The following is an 11812-nucleotide window of genomic DNA, read 5'->3' as shown; positions in this document are numbered from 1 at the left end:
CACGGATCCGCAGTATTAATAAACCCTACTGAGCCCTACTTGTGAGATTCTAACATTCCCTTTTATTCGCTAATTTACCATATCAACAGACAGACACGTAAGAGACAGAAGTTGTAATGCAGATCAATAATAATCCTACAAAAATGTAGACATGCAGTTGCAGAACTTTAGAACACCAGTGCTGACATCTTACCTCCTAAGGACAAGTCGTTCATCAGGAGCTGGTCACATGACCTTGCAACTAACTGTGCATGAAATACTACATGTATTTAAACCTTTATTAATATTTAAAGTGTGACTGTGAAAAAAAATATTTAAAAAAAAGATATTATATGTGAAAGTGAAGTGATTGTGATACACTACAGCACAGCAAACGGTGACACAACAAAATGTGTCCCCTGCTTTTAACCATCACCCTTGGTGAGCAGGCGCCCGGAGAGCAGTGTGTGGGGACGGTGCTTTGCTCAGTGGCACCTTGGCGGATCGGGATTCGAACCGGCAACCGCTTCATTAACCACTAGGCCTCCTCTGCCCACGTGTACATTGGACTCTGAGCCACTGGATAATGCATGGTTGTCCAGCTCATGGTTGCCGTTTGTGAAGCGCGGGTGACGGACAGAAACAGGCACCCGAGCCAGCAGCTGCGTCTAAGAATGGCCAGAATGGCCTCGGTGGGGGGAGCACAGCGACGCTGCGCAGAGGTCACAGATTAAAAATAGCGCGGGCCCGTGCCCCACGCCCTGTGGAACTGATACTCTGACATTTACACGCCGGAGAGTGGGCCAGCGGGGCACAGGTTTTAAAACGTGCCACACCTCCCCACTCGCAAGTCGGCTTCTTCAGCACAATAAGTGCGCTCACGTTGGCCAAAGTGACAAATCCTGTCGGTCTGGAACATGACAGCGGGGAGGTGGGTGGCGCTGGGGGTGTGTAGACGGGAGGTGAAAGGCTCGGGGAGGGGGGGCGGGGGGACGGCGAGGACGGGGCTTCGTCCCAGATCGTTGACGGGAAGGAACCGTGGGAGGAGGAAGCGTTGCTCCAGGGAACCAAGCGTGAGGCGGAGAACCTGTGGAAGGTCAAACCTCCGGAACCTCCGGATGACAGTTCTTCGCTTCGTCAGGATTTCGCAAGTGTCGGGCAGCCACTGTGGCGCGTCGGCGTACTGCGTGCTTCTAACGTCGGGATTGTTGCCAAGACAAAGCTCCGTCTCGCTTGATGTGAGAGGTCAACATTTTGAACAACATTTTGAAGAGACAAAATGTTCCCGAACCTCGTCCTGGTGGTCGTAACAGACCTGGTGGCCGGGGTCCTCGGCCACGCCACCATCAGGCGCCACTTCCACCTGTTCCTCTCGGTTCTGGTCATTTTTGGGCCGGCGCTGAGTCTCTGGGTCTCCCAGTACAGCGTCTTTGCTAAGAAGACCCATTTCCTCTACAGGTGAGGACGCTGAGCTATGCCAGTCGCTGCATGCTGCAATGCACTGTGGGTATGTTGATATTATAAGCAGGGTTGCCACATTCCATGCAGAAAAATACAGGACAAACACTGTGGCGGGGCCTTGCCACAAGGGCCAAGTGACACCCCACAGGAGTTAAATTATAACTTAAACCATGATATCAAGAAAGTAAAAGATATTGCACGTGATATTTGAATTACTTTATTGTCAATAAACAGAAACAAACGAAATATAAAAAAAATTTTATAAACTGCAATTGCTAATGAAATTGTCAATTGCAAATCGCCATCGCCTGATCAATCCATTTACAGCATTTTTCAGAGCGCCTTACAATCAGTAGTTACAGGGACAGTCCCCCCCTGGAGACACTCAGGATTAAGTGTCTTGGTCAGGGACACAATGGTAGTAAGTGGGGTTTGAACCACTCGGCTACTAATACCCTACAAATACAACAACGTTCTTCATACAAATTGTGGACGGGATGATGCGGTGTTCACCCCAACTCAGAAATATCAGGAAAACTTTGTCAAATTAGTCACATACGGGACACTTCGGTATTTTAGGGGACAACAGTGCTGTGGCTATGACGCGCCAAAACTTTTGCAGTGTCTTTCCTTTCATCACATCATGCTTTAAAAAGGATGCATGACGTTGTGTTTCTCCGTCAGGGTGTTCCTGCGCTCAGGTTGGGGCTGGACCTGTGTCTTTGTGGGCTCTTTCGTCTTCCTGCTGTCCTTCTCCCTGCGCCGATCGGCCCACCTCTCTCTGCGCCACCTCTCCAGGCTGGCTGTCGCGGGGGGCCTGTGGCAGGGCTCCCGGAAGCTGCTGAGCATGCTGGAGAACGCGACGGGGAGCTGCTACGAGACCATCAAGGGCGGCCTGGAGGGCCAGGCGGGCGCGGGGGCCCCCGAGGCCGACCAGGCGCCGCTGCTGCTGCTGCGAGAGGCCGAGACCAAGGCGTCCTGCCTGAGCGCCGGCATGCTGTGGCGGGGCTACGAGGTGTCAGAAGACGCCTTCCTGCTCTGCCTGTGCTGCCTGCTGCTGGCAGAGGAGACCGCCATCTTCGGGCCCTACCTGGCCCTGGGCGGGCCCTCGGGGGCGCCGCTGCGCATCCTCTTCCTGTTCTGCACGCTGCTGCTGGGCCTCTGGATTTTCCTGCTGCTGTGCCTGCTGGCCTATTTCCCACAATTCCCGTCTCAGCTCATAGGCGGCGCCCTGGGGTGCCTAACGTGGCGGGTGCTGTACCAGGGCTGGTATCGGATGGGGCCCAGTTGGTACTGCCCTGGCCGGCCTGGCTTGGGACTGCTGACCTCACAGAAGAAAGAGGGCGGCTCAAATTCACACAGCGAAGCCAACGCCACAGGTCCATGAAGAGCCTCGGCAAAAGTAATATAATAAAGTTACCGGTGGCTCAAAATGTGTTTGGGCTGTGTGCGTTTTAAGTCGAGGAAATTCCACGCCAAAAAATTACAGCATCACAACCAGGGCTCTAGAGTGCGACCAAATTTCTCAATGGTGCAACTACAAAAACAGACTAGGCATGAACAAGTCAAGAACAGCTGCACAGCCAGATGAAAACTGAGATCTGAAACCCCTGAAGGGGTGAAATGATCATACATTATGGGATTTCTGGAATTACTGATCTTATCGTACCGAGGGTAAAATGATCGTACAAATAGGATAATTATCGAACATCTGGCAACAATGTTAAAATCAACACGTGTTAGGCCCATGTGTCGTATTCTAAACCAGTCAGAGGTTGTGAAGGGTGGGGCTGGCCTCTGATTGGCCGTGGTCCAGATTTGGTCAGTGGTGGCCTAGTGGTTAAGAAAGAGGCCCCCATAATCAGAAGGTTGCCGGTTCGAATCCCGATCGGCCAAGGTGCCACTGAGCAAAGCACCGTCCCCACACACTGCTCCCCGGGTGACTGTCATGGCTGCCCACTCCTCACCAAGGGTGATGGTTAAATGCAGAAGACACATTTCACTGTGTGCACCGTGTGCTGTGTATCACATCACTTTAGCTATTCTGGTACTGACCGATCAAGTACAGTTTTATAAGCCCGAATTCAACATTGTGGCTCTACATAACTGAACCAACATGCTTCCACAGGCTTTTGTAATGCCAGACTGTAGCGTCCGTTTCACCGAATCCGCTTCCATTTTAGCGCTAATGAAAACGAATCACCTGACCGCGCGTTTACCGCCACAGTAAAATGGTAGAAATTAAATGCTGAAAAAGCACAATGCATCTATAAAACACATTAAACGCAGCGATTCATTTACTGGTCCAGTGTCCAGTCTCCCTGCTGCCTTTCAGCAACAGACAGTCGAGATGATAACCAAGTTCAAGCCCCTAAAACCCAAACCACTTGCACTTTTAATTTAGATGTTCCTTTTGTTTAATTTATAATACATAATATATATATAAGGAGGAATTTTCGCCCCCGTGCTGTCTGGCTGGTCACCGTATCCATGGTGAGGGTTGGGTTAGGTTAGGGTTGTCGCTCTGGTCACCCGAGTCGGACCGGTAACCCGGTTTGGACTGCGCATTCATGCTCCAAAAGCCACGCCCTAAACCGAACCCCTTACCGCTGCGCATGCGCAGTCCAAGTCGGGCAGCGACAAGGGTTACGGCTCCGATGTTAAGCAGATCGGCGCTTCATCATTTACAAGTCAGCATTGTCTGTATGCACAGTGAGTTTTCAAAAGGCGCGTCCTTAAATGTAATGTCGTTGAAAATGTGTTGCGCCTATCGTCTACAGTCAATATGACGTCATAGGGGCCATGAAATATTTCGTTGTCTGCATTTACCTTGATTTCCCTTGATCGCAATAAAGCAGACACAGCAGGAACATCAGACTTCGTTTCTGAAGAAATCTCAGATGGGAACTTTTTGATTCGCAACTTATAACCTCAAGCCACCGTCATAATACTCTAAAAACTCTTAATAAAAGACAATTTCAAGACATTCATTTATTACAAAAATATCTTCAAAATGTCAAAACCAAACCATAATCTGAAGCTGACGGCGCGAGTTCCTGGGAGGTTGACAGCCGGGGTGAAGAGGACAGAGACACATCGGGACTCTGATGGACACGAAGAAGAGGCGAACGCAGGCCGGATGCTTCAGGTCGCTCATAACATGCACAGAAAGGAACGACTGCAAACATTTTTCAAAATTATTTTTGGGGAGAATAAAAGCACACTTTTTTTTTTATATCATTCTTCATATAAACCAGTGAGCTCTATAAATGTGTCCCACAAAATAATATTTATATTAAAAAAAAAAAAAAAAAAACTTACAACTTACAACGCATTCTTTCAGGAAATGTGAAAAATTGACATGCACAAGTAAAGGTGGACAAATCACATCAGGGACAGTCTGAAAACACATGGGGGGAACTCAATGTTATTTGTATTGACCCATTATATGTTGCATTAAAAAGGCATGTCCCTTTAAAAATGGGAGGTCGAGTCACACGAGCTGAATCATGAGCTGCTTTCGGGGATCTCGGAGGTGACACTGTCCAGCGGCTGCCAGTGGCAGCTCATGAGCGAGTCGTACAGCTCCTCGCTCTGCTCCATGTACTGCCTGTTGAGAGTGTCCACGTCCACCTGGGGGTTTGGGTCTGCACGGGGAGATAAACAGAGGCTTTTGAAACGAACTTGAAACGTGTTGCTCGAGCGTCACAACGACACAAGTGACAATGGCATTACCTTCGGCGTATTCTTCTTCAGCTTCCGCGACAGACTCCTGTGGCTGCTGTGAATTAAAGAGGGTGAGAAATTAGAATTAATCATAGGACATATCCCCACCAGACCTGTACAACAATGAACCAAAAAAAAAAAAAAAAAGATGAAAAATGACCTCTGTGGGTGGTTGCATATCAGGGGGCATAGGGGGCATCCCCACAGGTGGTGGAGGGCCCATCATTCCATGGGGCGGGACGGGCGGTGGGTTGCCATAGGAACCATACCCATAGTTGCTGTAGTTGTTGTACTGATCGTAGCCCCACTGTGAGTAGTAGTTCTGGTAGGGCTGCTGGTAGTAGGACTGCTGATAATTATTGTAGTTGTTGTAGTTACTGTAGTTTTGGTTCTGGTTGTGATAGCTGTTGGATTTGGGGCTGAAAAACACAGATTGGACATTTGAAAAAGCAATACAACTTGCTTAATGCATCCAGAAATAGCATCGATGGAAAATCCCCCTGCAATCATAAGCCAAGATCCTCAATTTGACAACAGTTAGGATTTATAGATGTGAAGTGTACCCCTTATTGACAGCGATGCTTATCCGGATGGCCTTTCCCCCCAGTCCTGAAGCGTTCTGAAACTCCTCGAGGGCTTTCTTCTGTTCGTTCTCATCGCTGAACTTCACGAAGCCGTAGCCTCTGCAGGGTCAAACAGAGCACTGAAAGGTCAGGGTGGCTTCCTCGGTCAGACTGCGCCGTATCATGCAAAATAAATACGTAATATTGAAAATAAATTTTTATTATATGGTAGAACTGAAACATTGTTTTTTACTTTTAATATGAAGTAGCATCACTTGAAATGTGTGTTGCTCTTGCTTACCCTATATGGGGGAAACAATAGTTTTAGCAGATTTGTCATAACTGTAACACACCACAACCACGAAATTTTCTGTCCGCGTTTTGGTTTGGAAAGGAGGAAGAAACAGGAGTTGAAATAAAACGGAAAAATAATAATAATAATAATTTCATCATGACAGAAGACAAGAAAAAAATAAATAAATCAAGCATATGTTGGTGGCCGTGACAACAGACCAGTCACAGCCCAGCCAATCCAAATGATCCTGACGTGACAGTTATTAAAAAGGAAAATCACAAATATGTAAAATGGGTGACGTGACCGCAGAACAGGGTCCCACATACTTCGAGTTTCCATATGGGTCAGTCACGACTTTGCCCCCCTTGCAAGATGGGAATTTCTTCAAGAAGAACTGATGAAGCTGGTAGTCATCAACTTCAGATGTGAGGTCTCCAACAAAAACTGAAAATTCTGGCCTGAAGAAATTAAAATTTGAAATTGAAAGACAAATTAATATCTAAATCCCACTATGATGTCACGTTTATAATATATAATAATTGTTTTTGTTTAACTGTGATTACTCATTATCCACAATGTCTTCTAGTTCTTACCCTGGTTCTGGCCTTTTCCCGTATGTTGCAAAGTTCAGCTTAAACTTTCTTGGCTGTAAGCAACAGAAACAGAAAAAGCCTCATTTAGTACCTGCTATCAGCCCTGTCGTGTAGTATGGAGGTATTGCTAGAAAACAAATATAAATTAGTGTAAGAAAACTTTTTGTATGTTTACATACCTCCACCAACCAGTAAAGGTCTTATCCCACTCGCCCGTTACTTCCTAACTGTGCTTATTCACACCAGCGTCATACAAAGTCATTTTATAAACAGCCTTAACCACCTTCATTAGGGAGAAAATGTCATAATAAGGTATGTCTATCACTTCTGATCAAGGTGGGGGGCCATGCTGGTTAAGTTTTTTTCCCCTAAGTAAATCTGGCACAATTGTGCAGAAACAAAGACAGAAAAAAAAAATACATACATTTATTTTATATTAAGATAACAGCATGATTGAATCTGCTGCACTTACAGGATTGGAGCCAGGAACAGGCTTCCCATTGAGCCTCTGAACACAGCGATCGACTGTGGCCTCATCTGCCATTTCCACAAAGCAATATCCTGCTGATCCGCTGAGGAGGGAACCACAGCATTGTCAATACACCCGTACCAAATACTTTCTCTCTGAACCTAAGCACAGTGTGCAGGCATCTAGCCTACATTAGATATCATATATGAATATGTATGCAGGCTTGACACTCCAGTTTGAATAAAACCAAGTAGTGTTGTCTCTGATTTTAGCCCATTTTGCATCACCTAATCAGACATACAAACACAAAAAAACTGTTTGTGGTACATACTTTACCCCATTACTACAACATCACAAGGTTATTTTTTTTTTTATCTTATCGTATTTATATTAAAACATGTTGCTATACACTACTGCATTGTGTGTATTATTGGACTGTGATGACCTCACCTGATTATTTCAATGTGCATCTGTCTGCAACATTTGTACACAAATAAAACAATCCGAGGAGAAAAAAAAGAAGACCTTCTACATTAGTCAGCTAATAAACGTGGTCTCTCTGACTTATCAGTTGCATTTAAATGTCCCCTATTAGGAAAATTTCACTTTGTAAAATTATTTAACCTTAATACGAGTTGCCCTAGCCTGTCTATGGTCCTACAGTGGCTAGAAATGGCAATAGGTATAAAAAATGCTTTCGTAATTCTGCTTCACCTCTCAGATCTGGAATTTGTCCCCTTATGACTGGATGTGAAAATAAGTATAAATGTGGTTGGCCTAGCGAAAGTGGACCAGTGATCGGAAGGATGCCGGTCCGAATACTGAGCCGCCAAGGAGACACTGAGCACCCCCAGACGCTGCTCACCATGCTGATGGGTTAAATACAGGGGACACATTTTGCACTGTGCATCACAACAACAATCACTTCACTTTCAAGTGAGACTCTGAAGAACCAGTGGGTTAACTTTTTTTCTGCAAAAACGATGACATTACTTCCAGTCTGCGCAAAACATTGTGGTAGGTGAATTGTGTTGATGACATTATATATGGGACACTCTCCTCCTCATTAGCATTTAAAGCTACAGACACCAAAAATGCGCGTCCTGGGAAATCTCACTGTGGGACTGGATCAAAGTGGCTGTAATTCTGCACCATTCTCTCGGAAAGAGACTTCAGATACAGTATCAGGGGACCAACAAGACCGATATAAAAGCAACAAATAATAAGAGACCTTTAACGTGTCATGAAAGCCAAAGTTCAGCCCTGAGCCCTGTGGCAGATTCTCACCCGGTCACTCTGTGCGTGATGATTTTAACACCATATGCCGTCTCTCCCATGTTGCTGAATGCTTGCTTGATGAAGTTCTCGTCCATATACGGGTCCAACTGTAAAACACATTCCGGGGAATTATTAGCTCATTCCAGCATTTAAATAATGCGCGTTTTACAATCGTGGCGATCTAGATCAAATATTAATATTAGTCGGCAAAACCGGCTGGGTTTAAACGGGTGCCTTGGCCTAAGCGATGAGCGCTAAGAGTTAACAGCCTGTTAGCAGCCTTGCTAGGGCTGGTCTGTGGTAGCACATGAGGGGGGGGAAACATAACACAAAATCCAGCACTTAAATAGCTCCCCGTTTCAGTCTTTATGTTCTCGTCCGAGGAAACCAGCAAAGTGACCGTGTACAGGGGCACGGAAGCCGTAGCGAGCGTTAGCATAGCGTGGACGCTAGCCAGTTAAGACGACGACGCACGCTGCTTCCTCGGCGAAGCGTTGTCGCTTAAAAAATGACAGCAAAGAAAACTACTTACGTCGCCCATCCATAGGCTTGTCATTCGATTAAACATCGCGACGGTGAATGGTAAATCTGTCAAGAACGAAGCTTTAAAAAAAAAAAACAATCAACCGCTGCGAGTTCCAGATACGACGCGTCCACAAACGATTTCAAATACTTCCGCGTTACGCAACAAGCGCAGCACGTCGGTCTGGGCATGCGCAGAACAGTGTATTTACACGACTGCCATCTCCTGGCCCCGAGTTAACAGCCGAACATTTACATTTACAGCATTTACCAGACGCCCTTATCCAGAGCGACGTACAATCAGTAGTTACAGGGACAGTCCCCCCCTGGAGTAACTTAGGGTTAAGTGTCTTGCTTAGGGACACAATGGTAGTAAGTGGGATTTGAACCTGGGTCTTCTGGTTCATAGGCGAGTGTGTTACCCACTAGGCTACTACCACCCTATCACGAGAACTACCAAAAAAAAAGAAAAAAAATACACACACACACTACACAAAAAAGGTGAAATAAGTGAAAACATGTTTTATATTCTAGTTTCTTTGCTTTGATTACTGCTTTGCACACTCTTGGCATTCTCTCGATGAGATTCAAGAGGTCGTCACCTGAAATGTTTCTCCAACAGTCTTGAAGGAGTTCCCAGAGGTGTTTAGCACTTGTTGGTCCAGCTCACCCCAAACCATCTGGATTGGGTTCAGGTCCGGTGACTGTGTAGGCCAGGTCTCCACTTTTTGTTAAGTACATAACTCCACGTGTGTTCATTCATAGTTTTCAGAGTGAGAATCTACCAATGGTCATTCAAATAAAGAAAACACATTGAATGAGAAGGTCCAAACGTTTGGCCTATGCTGTATATATATATTAATTGGCCCTTGTGTGTTTGGCCATACAAAATAAAGATTCGCAGCTTCTTCCTCCGTTCCGCTAAGGGGCGGTAGTGAGGCTCAACGCGACCGCCCGTTCGCGAACAACGCCGCAGACGCAGACCTTGGTGACTTTGGCGACTGTGGCGACTGTGGCGTGCCCCGGCATCTGTCTCTGAGCGGCAGACATTCCTCCACGTCCCGGTTCGTAACGTCTGTTGGTCGCGGAAATGAACGTCGTCACGTCGGCGGTGTTTCGTGCCGCCTTCGGGTGAGTCGGAGGCTCGGTACTTGCTGAAGATCCGCTCTCATTGCTTTCTATGGTTGTGGCGACTGGCATGTGTGTTTATTCGAGTATATTTTCAGTCCTTATAAATAGTTTAGGTTGTTTCTTAGTAAACGTGTGTTCTACCAGCAGTTTGCTGTATTAATCATACATTTTATTTATAATGCACTTTAAATTTAACCAAAAATATTAAAGCACTAAACCGGTCCGTTTTCTTGTCTTTACGTTGCAGACTCTGCATGAAAAAGTCCCAGGTAGCGAATCAGGCTCAGCAGAGGACAATCGGAGCTTGGGCGCGGCCCTGGACCCCTCAGGCGGAGCCCCCGTGGCATTACCAGCAGGTGCGCACCGTGAAGCGGGGCACGGAGTACCAGCCGAAGAACATCAAGCGGAAACGCACCCATGGGTGGATCAAGAGGATAAGCACCCAAGGGGGGATCGAAGTGATCCTGCGCAGGATGCTGAAAGGAAGGAAGTCCCTCAGCCACTGAACTTGGCGGGTGGACGTTTGGACTGGTTACTTCTTGCGATTTCGCTAGTGTGTCTTTTTATTGTTATTCGAAGAATAAAAGTGAAAGTGAAGCGATTGTCATTGTGAAACGCTGCAGCACAGCACGCGGTGACACAACGACACGTGTCCTCTCCATTTAACCGTCACCCCTGGTGAGCAGTGGGCAGCCATGTCAGGCGCCCGGGGAGCAGTGTGTGGTGGGACGGTACAGTGGCACCATGGCGGCTTGGGATTTGATTATGGGTCTGAATAAACCCGCTAGGCTGCCACTGCTCCAGCAGAAGCTGGTCCTGGTCTGCAGGCTTCTAGATCGTCTGCCAGAGGGAACTTTTAACTGCTGTTTACATGAACAAGACACAAATTCATGCAGGTTAAACTGTAAAAGGTAGGTAGGTAAGAAGATCTGTAAAGAGATATAAGAAATTTGATAAACGTAGAAAATGTAAATATTTAGCAAATATAGTAGCAATCACACTAAATAATTATAAACAGTGATATTATATACTAGTGATAATGAAATAATTGTTGCACAGGTTAACTGCAGTCATGTGTCCTATTGCACAGTCAGACATTTTCTGAGGAAAATTTCAAAATATATAGAAAGCAAAGAATATATAAATAAACGTAGAACTGAACAAAGAAATTTGTCTCCCAATACTAACAAACAATTTAATTAATATCCTAAACTGGACCCACATAAAAGGACTTCATTGTTATTTTTCAATTCCCCCATAGTTTTGGAGTTGCAAGATCATAATCTTGAAGATTGATGCAATTGTCATTAGTGTCACTGTTACATCCTTGTGATTGTCTTCATGCAACACTGTGTAAAAAAAATAAAAATCATCTGATGTTACCAGGACATACAGAGGCATGGCACAAAAAAGGTTAACACAGGTAGGTAATTGAAGTTACATGTATGAAAACATGGTACCAATGTTACAGAAAACCCCAAATTAAAAGAAAAGTAGAAAGAGAGAGAAAGAAGGGGGTCAAGCTCCAGAAATGGGGAGAGAGGCCCCAATGGAGGAGGAAAAGAAGATCACCTCTTTTATACTCCCCAGATCAGACTGTCGTTTGATTCTTCTGCTTTGCCCAAACAGAACTCCTGAAACAGGAATACAGTGGTCGTCCATCCCCCCGCAAGACTTCCATTCATGGCACCTCAGGCCATTTGTTGGCCTTTTGCACAGCCACAGCTTGGAGATAAAGTTGTCTTACAACTGCCCGACACATAACAGTGAATTTGGTTAAAACAGTTCAGAGGTA

General features: G+C 45.9%; 3 protein-coding genes across 5 annotated transcripts; 2 read left to right on the top strand and 1 right to left on the bottom strand.

Moving 5' to 3' along the window:
• The first annotated feature begins 975 nt into the window (after window positions 1-975).
• fitm1l (fat storage inducing transmembrane protein 1, like) lies at window positions 976-2876 on the top strand. The gene is made up of 2 exons (XM_028978346.1): window positions 976-1437; window positions 2125-2876. The coding sequence occupies exons 1-2, from the start codon at window positions 1259-1261 to the stop codon at window positions 2825-2827; spliced, it is 882 nt and encodes a 293-aa protein (XP_028834179.1). The 5' UTR covers window positions 976-1258; the 3' UTR covers window positions 2828-2876.
• Window positions 2877-4416: 1540 nt separating this feature from the next.
• Window positions 4417-9041, bottom strand: trnau1apb (tRNA selenocysteine 1 associated protein 1b). 3 transcript variants are annotated; one of them, XM_028978343.1, is made up of 11 exons: window positions 8897-9041; window positions 8374-8471; window positions 7537-7560; window positions 7090-7189; window positions 6618-6670; window positions 6351-6482; window positions 5730-5849; window positions 5327-5585; window positions 5176-5221; window positions 4769-5087; window positions 4417-4618 (listed from the first exon to the last, which is right to left on the bottom strand). In XM_028978343.1, the coding sequence occupies exons 1-10, from the start codon at window positions 8930-8932 to the stop codon at window positions 4948-4950; spliced, it is 1008 nt and encodes a 335-aa protein (XP_028834176.1). In that variant the 5' UTR covers window positions 8933-9041; the 3' UTR covers window positions 4417-4618; window positions 4769-4947. The 3 variants fall into 3 exon arrangements, with proteins under 3 accessions (XP_028834176.1, XP_028834177.1, XP_028834178.1); XM_028978344.1 differs by having other exon boundaries at window positions 5176-5218; XM_028978345.1 differs by lacking the exon at window positions 7537-7560.
• A 797-nt stretch (window positions 9042-9838) lies between these two features.
• On the top strand, window positions 9839-10619 carry mrpl34 (mitochondrial ribosomal protein L34). Its single transcript, XM_028978693.1, has 2 exons — window positions 9839-10017; window positions 10265-10619. The coding sequence occupies exons 1-2, from the start codon at window positions 9977-9979 to the stop codon at window positions 10521-10523; spliced, it is 300 nt and encodes a 99-aa protein (XP_028834526.1). The 5' UTR covers window positions 9839-9976; the 3' UTR covers window positions 10524-10619.
• Window positions 10620-11812: the final 1193 nt, after the last annotated feature.

This window comes from Denticeps clupeoides, chromosome 4, assembly GCF_900700375.1.
Source record: "Denticeps clupeoides chromosome 4, fDenClu1.1, whole genome shotgun sequence".
Classification (NCBI taxonomy): Eukaryota; Metazoa; Chordata; class Actinopteri; order Clupeiformes; family Denticipitidae; genus Denticeps; species Denticeps clupeoides.
This window is presented reverse-complemented; position numbering and strand designations above follow the sequence as displayed.